General features: G+C 41.2%; 2 protein-coding genes across 8 annotated transcripts in view; one reads left to right on the plus strand and one right to left on the minus strand.

Moving 5' to 3' along the window:
- The window catches only part of Dora (zinc finger SWIM domain-containing dorado), a 302,025-nt gene extending 301,971 nt beyond the window's left edge, over positions 1 to 54 (minus strand). For all 6 annotated transcript variants that reach the window (XM_071666088.1, XM_071666070.1, XM_071666078.1 and 3 more), the window contains exon 1: positions 11 to 54. The gene's annotated coding sequence lies outside the window, so the exon portion shown is untranslated. The remainder of the gene's footprint in view (positions 1 to 10) is intronic.
- A 322-nt stretch (positions 55 to 376) lies between these two features.
- Positions 377 to 17,280, plus strand: part of LOC139751028 (small ribosomal subunit protein uS11) — a 29,725-nt gene continuing 12,821 nt past the window's right edge. The window contains exons 1-2 of one of the 2 annotated variants that reach the window (XM_071666144.1): positions 377 to 497; positions 10,977 to 11,220. In XM_071666144.1, coding sequence (XP_071522245.1) covers positions 10,984 to 11,220 — 237 coding nt within the window. In that variant the 5' untranslated portion in view covers positions 377 to 497; positions 10,977 to 10,983. Of the gene's footprint in view, positions 590 to 10,976; positions 11,221 to 17,280 lie in introns of both variants that reach the window. The other variant, XM_071666134.1, reaches the window with a different exon arrangement.

Here is a 17,280-nt window from a genome sequence, read left to right on the forward strand (position 1 = left end):
GAGAAATCACCAAACGCTTTTGTTTGTCCTTTCTTCTCTCGATAACAAACAAATCTTCATGTTCCAATACTATTTTGTCCTCTGTCGATCGTGAGCCCAAAATCTTGTAAATATTATGGAGAATGAGGCATTGCAGAAGGCATTTTTAATATTGGTTTTATTTAGCAGATTTCTTGACAATAACTATACAACCGTATGTAATTATAATGGTACCCAATCCTAAAATTTTGTCAGCTAACAGGTGCTATTACAGAAAAGTTGTACATTAGGTATGAATTGAATAGATATTGCTTGTAATTTTTACCTGATAAATCAAAATGATAATTTGGTTGCATATATAAGTATGAGTAGGCAAATAAAGGCTTATTTATATGAATATAAATTGAATTGATATTTTTACAAAACTAATGTTTAGTTGCTCTAGAATTGCCGTACGTCTAAACAGTTCCAGTGTTCCTTCCTTCCCCAGGGTACGTTAGGTACCTCTGAATCGTTATGTGAGTATCACGACACATATCGGTAAATTCCCTAGTCATCGGTGGTTATTAACCTCTGATATTGGTACATTGCAGTTGAAGGACTATTACATGTGAGTATCATATATAATATAGTCTCCTGAAATGGGCGATTACTGTGATTTAAAGGATTTAGAAGGACGACCTTTAGGGCATGGCAGGACACTGACAACTACAAACATTTACGTTGACTTTTCACAAGTATTATAAATTGAAAGTGTGACTTGTTCTCTGTGGATGAATTTACCAAGTTGAAGATAACCGTAAGATTGTGTTTGGTTGGTAGAATATGACATTCATGGTTGTAGCTTAACGCATAGTGTTACTATGAAGAAGCTTCTGGTTGGTTACCCTGGTATTGCGGGCTCATTAGTGTTTCTATCGTTTAGAAACATAAAGGCCTCAGTTTTGCCAAGATAAGTAAGGATACAAACTAAAAGGGAACATGACAATGTTTCACTCGTGAAAAGTCTTAAGTTAGCTACATTATAGTAATACAGCTGGGATCTCAAAGATATGAACGCCCTCGTGTTGTAAATTTCACATTGTGTCTTATGGCGACACACTCGAATACATGTATACAATTATGTTTACTTAATTATAGATGATATTTCAGGGTTCCTTTATCCAGGAGTCTTCATTAGTGTGTGTCTTTATTACGTAAAACTGTAGAGAAACATGTTTGCTGCTGTGACGCCATTGTATAAGACTTTAAAACCGCTCTTGTTAGTTATATATATTAACGATTTAGAAATGGGAATAACGAGCGACTTCACTAGATTTGACGATGATACAAAGATCTGGGCCGTAACTGACTTGAAAATTCAGTGAAGTTACGGAGGGACATCAACTGATTATCAGAATGGGCGGGCACATGGAAAATGAAATTCAACATGAATAAACGCATAGCACTTAGTGTTGATGAAGACAGGAACACTGATTGCAAACTGGACGATATTACTATTGGTAAAACAGAATGCGAAAGAGATTTAGGGGTTCTTGTGAGCAAGGATCTTAAGCTGCTGCAACAATGTATTAGAATGTGTAATAAGGTTAATCAGATGTTAGGATTCATTAATGGGACTGCAACTTTTATCTTGCGTATTGCAATTTCATCTTGTGTTAGAGAGACATTTGGATTATGCGGTACAGTTTTGGGCTCCATATTATGAAGTTGATATAGATTGTTTAGAGAGAGTGCAAAGGCGACTAACAAAAATGGTCCCAGGCATTAGAAACCTCACTTATAAAGAAGGTTTGGAGGGAGTGAATTATGCTCTCTTTAGAGGAGGAGAGTTTGAGGGGATGTGATTGAAGTTGTTCAATGGGTGAAGGGTGTTAGCGAGGATGATATGAATAAAGTTCTTAGAATGGCACCACCGGATTGGACAAGAAATAATGGATTCAAATTAGAAAATATTCAAGTCGGATGTGGGTAAATATTGGTTCAGGAATAGGGTAGTAGATTTATGGAACAAGTTGCCAAGTACAGTAGTGGGAGCTAGGTCTTTAGCTTTAAACGAAGGTTGGATGTATGTATGGGTTCAGGCTGTTGGTTGTAGGGTGGACAGACTCAGGACCTGCATAGCATGGGATAGTAGGCCTCTTGCAATGTTGTCAGTCCTTATGCTCTTATGCTGCCCAGTGTATCACCAGTCCATGCTTTTAGAGATGTTACTGTATTACAAGACTGAAGTGAGTTTTCTTGCATAATTTATGGTACGTTGTTGGTCACTGTAAAGAATGATATCAACGTGTGGGATTTACCACACGTTGATATCATTCTTTAGTGAGTTAGCGCTAGGAAAAGACAACAAAGGCCACATGCATTCACAGTCTCTAGCTGTCATGTATAATGCACCGAAACCACTACTCCCTTTCCACATCCAGGCCCTACAAAACTTTCCATGGTTTACCTCAGATGCTTCACATTCCCTGGTTCAATCCATTGACACCACATCAACCTCGATATACCACATCATTCCAATTCACTCTATTCCTTGCACGCCTTTCACCCTCCTACATGTTCAGGCCCCAATCACTCAAAATCTTTTTCACTCCATCTTTCCACCTCCAGTTTGGTCTCCCACTTCTACTTGTTCCCTCCACCTCTGACACATATATACTCTTTATCAATCTTTCCTCGCTCATTCTCTCCATGTAACCAAACCATTTCAAAACACCCTCTTCTGCTCTCTCAACCGCACTCTTATTATTACCACACATCTCTCTTACCCTTTCATTACTTACTCGATCAAACCAGAAGTTTAGCAAAGTGTGTGAAAGAAGAAAGCCGAGAGTAAATGTGAATAAGAGCAAGGTTATTAGGTACAGTAGGGTTGATGGACAAGTCAATTGGGAGGTAAGTTTGAATGGAGAAAAACTGGAGGAAGTGAAGTGTTTTAGATATCTGGGAATGGATTTGGCAGCAGATGGAACCATGGAAGCGGAAGTGAATCATAGGGTGGGGAGGGGGCGAAAGTTCTCTGAGTGTTGAAAAATGTGTGAAAATTGAGAACGTTATCTTGGAAAGCAAAAATGGCTATGTTTGAAGGAATAGTGGTTCCAGCAGTGTTATATGGTTGCAAGGCGTGGGCTATAGATAGAGTTGTGTGGAGGAGGGTGGATGTGCTGGAAATGAGATGTTTGAGGACAATGAAAAAAAAAATATATATATATATATATATATATATATATATATATTTTTTTTTTTTTTTTTTTTTATACTTTGTCGCTGTCTCCCGCGTCTGCGAGGTAGCGCAAGGAAACAGACGAAAGAAATGGCCCAACCCCCCCCCCCCCATACACATGTACATACACACGTCCACACACGCAAATATACATACCTACACAGCTTTCCATGGTTTACCCCAGACGCTTCACATGCCTTGCTTCAATCCACTGACAGCACGTCAACCCCTGTATACCACATGACTCCAATTCACTCTATTTCTTGCCCTCCTTTCACCCTCCTGCATGTTCAGGCCCCGATCACACAAAATCTTTTTCACTCCATCTTTCCACCTCCAATTTGGTCTCCCTCTTCTCCTCGTTCCCTCCACCTCCGACACATATATCCTCTTGATCTATCTTTCCTCACTCATTCTCTCCATGTGCCCAAACCATTTCAAAACACCCTCTTCTGCTCTCTCAACCATGCTCTTTTTATTTCCACACATCTCTCTTATCCTTACATTACTTACTCGATCAAACCACCTCACACCACACATTGTCCTCAAACATCTCATTTCCAGCACATCCATCCTCCTGCGCACCACTCTATCCATAGCCCACGCCTCGCAACCATACAACATTGTTGGAACCACTATTCCTTCAAACATACACATTTTTGCTTTCCGAGATAATGTTCTCGACTTCCACACATTCTTCAAGGCTCCCAGAATTTTCGCCCCCTCCCCCACCCTATGATCCACTTCCGCTTCCATGGTTCCATCCGCTGCCAGATCCACTCCCAGATAACTAAAATACTTCACTTCCTCCAGTTTTTCTCCATTCTAACTCACCTCCCAATTGACTTGACCCTCAACCCTACTGTACCTAATAACCTTGCACTTATTCACATTTACTCTTAACTTTCTTCTTTCACACACTTTACCAAACTCAGTCACCAGCTTCTGCAGTTTCTCACATGAATTCATCCACCAGCGCTGTATCATCAGCGAACAACAACTGACTCACTTCCCAAGCTCTCTCATCCCCAACAGACTTCATACTTGCCCCTCTTTCCAAAACTCTTGCATTTACCTCCCTAACAACCCCATCCATAAACAAATTAAACAACCATGGAGACATCACACACCCCTGCCGCAAACCTACATTCACTGAGAACCAATCACTTTGCTCTCTTCCTACACGTACACATGCCTTACATCCTCGATAAAAACTTTTCACTGCTTCTAACAACTTGCCTCCCACACCATATATTCTTAATACCTTCCACAGAGCATCTCTATCAACTCTATCATATGCCTTCTCCAGATCCATAAATGCTACATACAAATCCATTTGCTTTTCTAAGTATTTCTCACATACATTGTTCAAAGCAAACACCTGATCCACACATCCTCTACCACTTCTGAAACCACACTGCTCCTCCCCAATCTGATGCTCTGTACATGCCTTCACCCTCTCAATCAATACCCTCCCATATAATTTACCAGGAATACTCAACAAACTTATACCTATATACTTATATATATATATATATATATATATATATATATATATATATATTTTTTTTTTTTTTTTTTTCTGTCTCCCGCGTTTGCGAGGTAGCGCAAGGAAACAGACGAAAGAAATGGCCCAACCCACCCCCATGCACATGTATATACATACGTCCACACACGCAAATATACACACCTACACAGCTTTCCATGGTTCACCCCAGACGCTTCACATGCCCTGATTCAATCCACTGACAGCACGTCAACCCCGGTATACCACATCGCTCCAATTCACTCTATTCCTTGCCCTCCTTTCACCCTCCTGCATGTTCAGGCCCCGATCACACAAAATCTTTTTCACTCCATCTTTCCACCTCCAATTTGGTCTCCCTCTTCTCCTCGTTCCCTCCACCTCCGACACATATATCCTCTTGGTCTATCTTTCCTCACTCATTCTCTCCATGTGCCCAAACCATTTCAAAACACCCTCTTCTGCTCTCTCAACCACGCTCTTTTTATTTCCACACATCTCTCTTATCCTTACATTACTTACTCGATCAAACCACCTCACACCACACATTGTCCTCAAACATCTCATTTCCAGCACATCCATCCTCCTGCGCACCACTCTATCCATAGCCCACGCCTCGCAACCATACAACATTGTTGGAACCACTATTCCTTCAAACATACACATTTTTGCTTTCCGAGATAATGTTCTCGACTTCCACACATTCTTCAAGGCTCCCAGAATTTTCGCCCCCTCCCCCACCCTATGATCCACTTCCGCTTCCATGGTTCCATCCGCTGCCAGATCCACTCCCAGATATCTAAAACACTTCACTTCCTCCAGTTTTTCTCCATTCAAACTCACCTCCCAATTGACTTGACCCTCAACCCTACTGTACCTAATAACCTTGCTCTTATTCACATTTACTCTTAACTTTCTTCTTTCACACACTTTACCAAACTCAGTCACCAGCTTCTGCAGTTTCTCACATGAATCAGCCACCAGCGCTGTATCATCAGCGAACAACAACTGACTCACTTCCCAAGCTCTCTCATCCCCAACAGACTTCATACTTGCCCCTCTTTCCAAAACTCTTGCATTTACCTCCCTAACAACCCCATCCATAAACAAATTAAACAACCATGGAGACATCACACACCCCTGCCGCAAACCTACATTCACTGAGAACCAATCACTTTGCTCTCTTCCTACACGTACACATGCCTTACATCCTCGATAAAAACTTTTCACTGCTTCTAACAACTTGCCTCCCACACCATATATTCTTAATACCTTCCACAGAGCATCTCTATCAACTCTATCATATGCCTTCTCCAGATCCATAAATGCTACATACAAATCCATTTGCTTTTCTAAGTATTTCTCACATACATTGTTCAAAGCAAACACCTGATCCACACATCCTCTACCACTTCTGAAACCACACTGCTCCTCCCCAATCTGATGCTCTGTACATGCCTTCACCCTCTCAATCAATACCCTCCCATATAATTTACCAGGAATACTCAACAAACTTATACCTATATACTTATATATATATATATATATTTTTTTTTTTTTTTTTTTTTTCTGTCTCCCGCGTTTGCGAGGTAGCGCAAGGAAACAGACGAAAGAAATGGCCCAACCCACCCCCATGCACATGTATATACATACGTCCACACACGCAAATATACACACCTACACAGCTTTCCATGGTTCACCCCAGACGCTTCACATGCCCTGATTCAATCCACTGACAGCACGTCAACCCCGGTATACCACATCGCTCCAATTCACTCTATTCCTTGCCCTCCTTTCACCCTCCTGCATGTTCAGGCCCCGATCACACAAAATCTTTTTCACTCCATCTTTCCACCTCCAATTTGGTCTCCCTCTTCTCCTCGTTCCCTCCACCTCCGACACATATATCCTCTTGATCTATCTTTCCTCACTCATTCTCTCCATGTGCCCAAACCATTTCAAAACACCCTCTTCTGCTCTCTCAACCACGCTCTTTTTATTTCCACACATCTCTCTTATCCTTACATTACTTACTCGATCAAACCACCTCACACCACACATTGTCCTCAAACATCTCATTTCCAGCACATCCATCCTCCTGCGCACCACTCTATCCATAGCCCACGCCTCGCAACCATACAACATTGTTGGAACCACTATTCCTTCAAACATACACATTTTTGCTTTCCGAGATAATGTTCTCGACTTCCACACATTCTTCAAGGCTCCCAGAATTTTCGCCCCCTCCCCCACCCTATGATCCACTTCCGCTTCCATGGTTCCATCCGCTGCCAGATCCACTCCCAGATAACTAAAATACTTCACTTCCTCCAGTTTTTCTCCATTCTAACTCACCTCCCAATTGACTTGACCCTCAACCCTACTGTACCTAATAACCTTGCACTTATTCACATTTACTCTTAACTTTCTTCTTTCACACACTTTACCAAACTCAGTCACCAGCTTCTGCAGTTTCTCACATGAATTCATCCACCAGCGCTGTATCATCAGCGAACAACAACTGACTCACTTCCCAAGCTCTCTCATCCCCAACAGACTTCATACTTGCCCCTCTTTCCAAAACTCTTGCATTCACCTCCCTAACAACCCCATCCATAAACAAATTAAACAACCATGGAGACATCACACACCCCTGCCGCAAACCTACATTCACTGAGAACCAATCACTTTGCTCTCTTCCTACACGTACACATGCCTTACATCCTCGATAAAAACTTTTCACTGCTTCTAACAACTTGCCTCCCACACCATATATTCTTAATACCTTCCACAGAGCATCTCTATCAACTCTATCATATGCCTTCTCCAGATCCATAAATGCTACATACAAATCCATTTGCTTTTCTAAGTATTTCTCACATACATTCTTCATAGCAAACACCTGATCCACACATCCTCTGCCACTTCTGAAACCACACTGCTCTTCCCCAATCTGATGCTCTGTACATGCCTTCACCCTCTCAATCAATACCCTCCCATATAATTTACCAGGAATACTCAACAAACTTATACCTCTGTAATTTGAGCACTCACTCTTATCCCCTTTGCCTTTGTACAATGGCACTATATATATATATATATATATATATATATATATATAGATATATAGATATATATATATATATATATATATATATATATATATATATATATATATTGGAAAGGATCACAATTTTGCACGTGATCAAGATATTCCTATGAGTCCACTCATATATATATATATTTATTATTTATTTTGCTTTGTCGCTTTCTCCCGCATTTGCGAGGTAGCGCACAGAAACAGACGAAAGAAATGGCCCAACCCACCCTCATACACAATGTATATACATACACATCCACACACGCAAATATACATACCTATACATCTCAATGTACACATATATATACACACACAGACACATACATATATACCCATGCACACAATTCACACTGTCTGCCCTTATTCATTCCCATCGCCACCTCGCCACACATGGAATACCATACCCCTCCCCCCTCATGTGTGCGAGGTAGCACTAGGAAAAGATAACAAAGGCCCCATTCGTTCACACTCAGTCTCTAGCTGTCATGCAATAATGCCCGAAACCACAGCTCCCTTTCCACATCCAGGCCCCACACAACTTTCCATGGTTTACCCCAGATGCTTAACATTCCCTGATTCAATCCATTGACAGCATGTCAATCCCGGTATATCACATCGATCCAATTTACTCTATTCCTTGCCCTCCTTTCACCCTCCTGCATGTTCAGGCCCTGATCACACAAAATCTTTTTCACTCCATCTTTCCACCTCCAATTTGGTCTCCCACTTCTCCTCGTTCCCTCCACCTCCGACACATATATCCTCTTGGTCAATCTTTCCTCATTCATTCTCTCCATGTGCCCAAACCATTTCAAAACACCCTCTTCTGCTCTCTCAACCACACTCTTTATTTCCACACATCTCTCTTGCCCTTACATTACTTACTCAATCAAACCACCTCACACCACACATTGTCCTCAAACATCTCATTTCCAGCACATCCACCCTCCTGCGCACAACTCTATCCATAGCCCACGCCTCACAACCATACAACATTGTTGGAACCACTATTCCTTCAAACATAGCCATTTTTGCTTTCCAAGATAATGTTCTCGACCTCCACACATTCTTCAAGGCTCCCAGGATTTTTGCCGCCTCCCCCACCCTATGATTCACTTCCGCTTCCATGGTTCCATCTGCTGCCAGATCCACTCCCAGATATCTAAAACACTTTACTTCCTCCAGTTTTTCTCCATTCAAATACTTCCATCAGTTTTTCTCCATTCAAACTTACCTCCCAATTGACTTGACCCTCAACCCTACTGTACCTAATAACCTTGCTCTTATTCACATTTACTCTTAACTTTCTTCTTTCACACACTTTACCAAACTCAGTCACCAGCTTCTGCAGTTTCTCACATGAATGAGCCACCAGCGCTGTATCATCAGCGAACAACAACTGACTCGCTTCCCAAGCTGTCTCATCCACAACAGACTTCATACTTGCCCCTCTTTCCAAAACTCTTGCATTCACCTCCCTATCAGCCCCATCCATAAACAAATTAAACAACCATGGAGACATCACACACCCCTGCCGCAAACCTACATTCACTGAGAACCAATCACTTTCCTCTCTTCCTGCAGGTACACATGCCTTACATCCTCGATAAAAACTTTTCACTGCTTCTAACAACTTGCCTCCCACACCATATATTCTTAATACCTTCCACAGAACATCTCTATCAACTCTATCATATGCCTTCTCCAGATCCATAAATGCTACATACAAATCCATTTGTATATATATATGTGTGTGTGTGTGTATATATATATATACACATGTACATATTCATACTTGCTTGCCTTCATCCATTGCTGGCGCTACCCTGTCCTCCAGGAAACAGCATTGCTACCCCAGCTTCAGCGAGGTATCTAACATAAAGGCTGCCAGACACATTATATTTTGGTCATCCCATTATTTTTATTTTGTACAACCTCAGAAATTAGACTGTACACAAATTATTGTGAAGCATTGATGGATGTGTTGTATTATTGATAAGATTGTTAGTGAAAGAGAAGAGAGAAGCGTTTGGATGATTTTTGCAGGGAATTAGTGCAAATGACTGGGAGATATATAAAAGAAAGCAGGAGGAGGTCATGAGAAAGGTGCAGGAGGTGAAAAATAGGGCAAATGAGAGTTGGAGTGAGAGAGTATCATGAAATTTTAGGGAGAATAAAAAGTTTTGGAAGGAGGTAAATAAAGTGCGTAAGACAAGATCAAATGGGAGGGAAGAAGGTAAAGCAGGAGACCAAATTGGAGGTGGAAGGATGGAGTGAAAAAGATTTTGAGCAATTGAGGCCTGGAAATACAGGAGGGTGAAAGGTGTGCAAGGAATAGATCGAATTGGAATGATGTGTTATACTGGGGTCAATGTGCTGTCAATGGACTGAACCAGGGCATGTGAAGCATCTGGGGTAAACCATGGAAAGGTCTATGAGACCTGGATGTGGAAAGGGAGTTGTCGTTTTGGTGCATTAGATGTGACAGCTAGAGACAGAGTGTCAACAAATGTGGCCTTTTTGTATGTTCCTGGCACTGCCTCGCTGGAGGGGGAAGGGATGGAATGCTATTTCATGTGTGGCAGGATGACGATGGGCATTGTTGAAGGCAGCCAGTATGGATACATACATGTGTACATATATATGTACATGTCTGTGTATATGTATATGTGTGGGCATTTATGTATATATGTGTGTATGTGGGTGGGTTGGGCCATTTTTGTCTGTTTCCATGTGCTACCTTGCAGATGCAGGAGACGGCATTTGATTATAATGACAAAATATATAATTCCTTCTTTCAGGCATTGGCACATTTCATTGTGTTTTGATGTAACCTCAGAAGGTAGATTAATTCAAAGTTTCTAGTGAACCAGATACCTTATTTGGTGTAGAGTAGAGGTATGAAAGTTTTTATGGAGTGAATCAAAGATGGCTTCCTTCTGATAAGTATTTTGACAAAATTTTTGGATAAGCCTATATCATGACAAAACTTTTTTAGGCTCTTTGATTTTATAAAAGAAAAATAGAATGAAAAAAGGTTTTTGATTTTATAAAAGAAAAATAGAATGAAAAAGGTTTTTGTATTTGAATGAATTGGGTGTGACTTAGTAATTTTATATCTTGCATTTATCTCATGATTGTTGCAGATAAACTATGGCTCCTCGTAAAGGAAAAGTTCAGAAGGAGGAGGTGCAGGTCCAGCTTGGTCCACAAGTACTTGATGGTGAAAAAGTATTTGCCGTCTGTCATATCTATGCCAGCTACAATGACACTTTTGTCCACGTGACTGATCTTTCTGGGCGTGAAACCATTGTCCGTGTGACTGGAGGACAGAAAGTTAAGGCAGATCGTGATGAGTCCTCTCCTTATGCTGCTATGTTGGCAGCTCAGGTAATTGGCTTTTTTTTTTATACTAAGCATACTTAATTGATGGAGACATGGGGTCCCCAGGTCATGAACAGGTTAGATATCTGGACCCAGTTCATAAGTCAATCTGTTCATCTACCTATCTATATGTCTCACACCCGTTTCCTTTGTGAACTCCCATCAAGGGGTTGGCCTAGGCAAAAGAGTCTTCTTATTCCTGTCTGTACATGCCTCCCTCATCTTTGCCATTCCATGGATTCATCCACCATTCCTCTCCCTCTTATTATTCTTCCACCGTTTTCCCAATGTCGCAGTTGGTCTTCCTGTTATACTAACCCTTTAATGATACTATTGAACACTTTCCAGGTAAACATACCATCGTGCATTCTTGCAAGCTTGGTTGATAATACAGCAGTAGGCAAGGTACCTCTGTATTATAGTCCAAATGGTGATGTATAGAAATGAGGTGTGGGTTTTAGGTGAGAATGTATAGAAGAGGGTGAATGTTTGGAAATTGAATAGTTGAGGATAATATATGCTGTGATTAAGGTAAAGTACATAGCTATAAACATATAAACACTTGTACACATTCATACTCTTCCCTTCATCCATTCCTTGGCAAAACCCTGCCCCATAGTATACAGCATCGCCACCCCCTACATCAGCAAGCTAGTACCAGAAAAACAAAGAAAAAGCCATTCCACATTCATTCACACTCAGTCTCCAGCTTTCATGTGCAATGCACCGAAACCACAATTCCCTATCCACAGGGAGTTGTGGTTTTGGAATGAAAGTAAATTACAGTTATTCCTTTCGTAATTGAAGATAGAAAAATACATTTTAAGGTGTTTAGAAAGGAACACTGTCCACTTTCAACTCTGATAGCAGTGGAACAGTAGCTGGCTCTCATTCTTAAGGAATACAAACATTTGTATGGATACATATACTTGGATAAATTTTTTGAAAGCGAAGTGTCGGGTGAAGAACCATCTGTAAGGAAGAAGAAAATGTTGTATTTGATTTGCAAGGTATATCAGTTTTTGATTCAACGAGTTTAGTTACCATAATACAGTTGGTCCCAACCTTTTTCTGCTCATGACCCTTTTCACAAAATACCACAACACTTGCAACCCACTCTTCCCATATTAGCCTGTTTGGCTTCTCTGTTATTCACCAATCCCTTTTGTGAGAAGTGAAAACATGAAACAACAAAACAATGACTAATAAGATTTTACTGCTTCTATGATATGTCATATAGTGTCATTGGGTATATTTGTTTATAGTTTACTAAATCAAGTTCATATTTTTACTCGGTGATTCCCATCGTTTCATCAACTCTCCACCCTAGATTGTGGAATGGTTGGGATTGCATCTGAGAAGAGAGTCTTGCTATGCATGGCTAGGTGTTTTAGAGCCAGTATCATATCATCTTACACATTTTTTTTTTCTGCTATTTGTATTGATTTGGACAGGTGTGGAAAACCCAGACTCACAAAGGTAGGTGGAGACGAATGGCAGAACACGAAAGGCCAACATGCTGACTTTGGGATATGACTGATGCAAAGCACACCAGAACTGAGTTACTGATCTCTCTTCGAAGAGGTCACGTGCTGAAAAGTCATGCTGCGTATCCAAGTACATTTCTTAAACGTCATCAGGGATGCTGGATAGATCAACTGAAGTAGATAAAAGATTTTTCATTAGTGCCACTCCTACTGCTAGTTCAGGAAAGTATCACTGGATTTCCTTCTCTAAGGACTCAAGGTGCTTTGTAACTTCCTCCTTTAGGGAATGAAGAAGACCACTTTTGGGTTCATCTGTCACCTCCTAGAGTTTTTCAAACATGGCAGTGTTTCCAAGATCAACTTTATGGTGTCAGTTCTGGAGTTTGTAGATGAAGGCCCGAAGATTATCTTGAAATATGATAACGTTTCCCTACCCCTTATTTTCAAATTTAGATTATTTACTTGGTCGAAGATGTCTACTAGTTAAGCAACCCATAGAATCCATGTTTCATTATTGAAATGAACCAGATCTGTCAATCTTTCCTTGATCATCCAAAAATAATTTGACGTCCCTACACTCAAGGGAATGGACTTAGCAGCAGATGGGACCATGGAAGCAGAAGTGAGTAATGTAATGTCTGCATATGTCTATGTATACGTATGTACATGTTGATACATATATGTGCGTATGTGGGCGTTTATGTATATATATATATATTTGATTTATTTATTTTGCTTTGTCGCTGTCTCCCGCGTTTGCGAGGTAGTGCAAGGAAACTGACGAAAGAAATGGCCCAACCCACCCCCATACACAATGTATACACACACACGTCCACACACGCAAATATACATACCTATACATCTCGATGTACACATACATACACAGACACATACTTATATACCCATGCACACAATTCACACTGTCTGCCCCGATTCACTCCCATCGCCACCTCGCCACACATGGAATACCTTCCCCCTCCCCCCTCATGTGTGCGAGGTAGCACTGGGAAAAGACAACAAAGGCCCCATTCGCTCACACTCAGTCTCTAGCTGCCACGCAATAATGCCCAAAACCACAGCTCCCTTTCCACATCCAGGCCCCACACAACTTTCCATGGTTTACCCCAGACGCTTCACATGCCCTGATTCAATCCACTGACAGCACGTCAACCCTGGTATACCACATCGATCCAATTCACTCTATTCCTTGCCCTCCTTTCCCCCCTCCTGCATGTTCAGGCCCAGATCACACAAAATCTTTTTCACTCCATCTTTCCACCTCCAATTTGGTCTCCCTCTTCTCCTCGTTCCCTCCACCTCCGACACATATATCTTCTTGGTCTATCTTTCCTCACTCATTCTCTCCATGTGCCCAAACCATTTCAAAACACCCTCTTCTGCTCTCTCAACCATGCTCTTTTTATTTCCACACATCTCTCTTACCCTTACATTACTTACTCGATCAAACCACCTCACACCACACATTGTCCTCAAACATCTCATTTCCAGCACATCCACCCTTCTGCGCACAACTCTATCCATAGCCCACGCCTCGCAACCATACAACATTGTTGGAACCACTATTCCTTCAAACATAGCCATTTTTGCTTTCCGAGATAATGTTCTCGACTTCCACACATTCTTCAAGGCTCCCAGGATTTTTGCCCCCTCCCCCACCCTATGATTCACTCCCACTTCCATGGTTCCATCCGCTGCCAGATCCACTCCCAGATATCTAAAACACTTCACTTCCTCCAGTTTTTCTCCATTCAAACTTACCTCCCAATTGACTTGTCCCTCAACCCTACTGTACCTAATAACCTTGCTCTTTTCACATTTACTCTTAACTTTCTTCTTTCACACACTTTACCAAACTCAGTCATCATCTTCTGTAGTTTCTCAAATGAATGAGCCACCAGCGCTGTATCATCAGCGAACAACTGACTCACTTCCCAAGCTCTCTCATCCACAACAGACTTCATACTTGCCCCTCATTCCAAAACTCTTGCATTCACCTCCCTAACAACCCCATCCATAAACAAATTAAACAACCATGGAGACATCACACACCCCTGCCGCAAACCTACATTCACTGAGAACCAATCACTTTACTCTCTTCCTACACGTACACATGCCTTACATCCTCGATAAAAACTTTTCACTGCTTCTAACAACTTGCCTCCCACACCATATATTCCACAGAGCATCTCTATCAACTCTATCATATGCCTTCTCCAGATCCATAAATGCTACATACAAATCCATTTGCTTTTCTAAGTATTTCTCACATACATTCTTCAAAGCAAACACCTGATCCACACATCCTCTACCACTTCTGAAACCACACTGCTCTTCCCCAATCTGATGCTCTGTACATGCCTTCACCCTCTCAATCAATGCCCTCCCATATAATTTACCAGGAATACTCAACAAACTTATACCTCTGTAATTTGAGCATTCACTCTTATCCCCTTTGCCTTTGTACAATGGCACTATGCACGCATTCCGCCAGTCCTCAGGCACCTCACCATGAGTCATACATACATTAAATAACCTTACCAACCAGTCAACAATACAGTCACCCCCTTTTTTTAATAAATTCCACTGCAATACCATCCAAACCTGCTGCCTTGCCGGCTTTCATCTTCCGCAAAGCTTTTACTACCTCTTCTCTGTTTACCAAATCATTTTCCCTAACCCTCTCACTTTGCACACCACCTCAACCAAAACACCCTATATCTGCCACTCTATCATCAAACACATTCAACAAACCTTCAAAGTACTCACTCCATCTCCTTCTCACATCACCACTACTTGTTATCACCTCCCCATTTGCGCTCTCCACTGAAGTTCCCATTTGCTCCCTTGTCTTACGCACTTTATTTACCTCCTTCGAGAACATCTTTTTATTCTCCCTAAAATTTAATGATACTCTCTCACCCCAACTCTCATTTGCCCTCTTTTTCACCTCTTGCACCTTTCTCTTGACCTCCCGTCTCTTTCTTTTATACATCTCCCACTCAATTGCATTTTTTCCATGCAAAAATTGTCCAAATGCCTCTCTCTTCTCTTTCACTAATAATCTTACTTCTTCATCCCACCACACACTACCCTTTCTAATCAACCCACCTCCCACTCATCTCATGCCACAAGCATCTTTTGCGCAATCCATCACTGATTCCCTAAATACATCCCATTCCTCCCTCACTCCCCTTACTTCCATTGTTCTCACCTTTTTCCATTCTGTACTCAGTCTCTCTTGGTACTTCCTCACACAAGTCTCCTTCCCAAGCTCACGTACTCTCACCACCCTCTTCACCCCAACATTCACTCTTCTTTTCTGAAAACCCATACAAATCTTCACCTTAGCCTCCACAAGATAATGATCAGACATCCCTCCAGTTGCACCTCTCAGCACATTAACATCCAAAAGTCTCTCTTTCGCACGCCTGTCAATTAACACGTAATCCAATAACGCTCTCTGGCCATCTCTCCTACTTACATACGTATACTTATGTATATCTCACTTTTTGAACCAGGTATTCCCAATCGCCAGTCCTTTTTCAGCACATAAATCTACAAGCTCTTCATCATTTCCATTTACAACACTGAACACCCCATGTATACCAATTATTCCCTATATATATATATATATATATATATATGTGTGTGTATATGAGTGGATGGGCCATTCTTTGTTTCCTTGCACTACCTGGCTTACGTGGGAAACCGATTATGGATAAATAAATGAATACTCAACTCAGACACAATTCAAAATATTCTATCTCGATAGCCAACATACAGCTGGGTAGAAGAGGAGAAGCTCGTAGTCAGCATCAATATAGTGTGCTCCTGCTTTTACAAAATTCACAATTTTGACCACGGAATCAAGCACTCCTTGCAGAGAGATGGGCAGAATCTTACTTGCAAGAGCATAATGTTGGATTAGCAATGCATGTCTTTTACTTGGACAGCCAGTTTTTCCCTTTTGTTTGGAATCCTAACTTTGATCCAAATATACCTGTTGCACCATCGATACAAACTCCTCTCACACTGCTCCACTGCAGACCTTCATTGTGCCAAAAGGAAGAGATCTTTTTCAAAACATCAACTTTTGTAGTGGTTTAAAGAGCACCACAAATAGAACAATAAATTTCTTTTGTGTCCTCTCTTTTAACATACAAAGACCAGTAGCTTAGAACGTAAACATATATCTGTTGACTTGTCAAGTTGATTAGAGAAGCTTTGGTTTCTTCCAAAACCTGCTCTTTTATATCCATAGACATGAGAGAGATCTGCCTCTGAAGAGTATAATTTGAGAGATATCTGCTGCATTTTCTTCATGCTGGCTTCCTCAAGAACAAGCTTCACCATCTTCAACATGCAAGGTTTGATGAGTGGCTCTCCAATAGTGAGGCTTTTCCTGTTTAGCAATTTCCAAAGTAACCTTGAATGAAGCCTCTAGTGCTGCTGAACTTTGTTGCTGAAAAGACTCGCTACCATCCAACTTTTGATAAAGAGCTTGGCATTTGAAAAACTTAAAATCTTTCTTTGCATTTTTTTTTTTTTCCCCCCGGAG

Source organism: Panulirus ornatus, chromosome 1 (assembly GCF_036320965.1).
Source record: "Panulirus ornatus isolate Po-2019 chromosome 1, ASM3632096v1, whole genome shotgun sequence".
Lineage (NCBI taxonomy): Eukaryota > Metazoa > Arthropoda > Malacostraca > Decapoda > Palinuridae > Panulirus > Panulirus ornatus.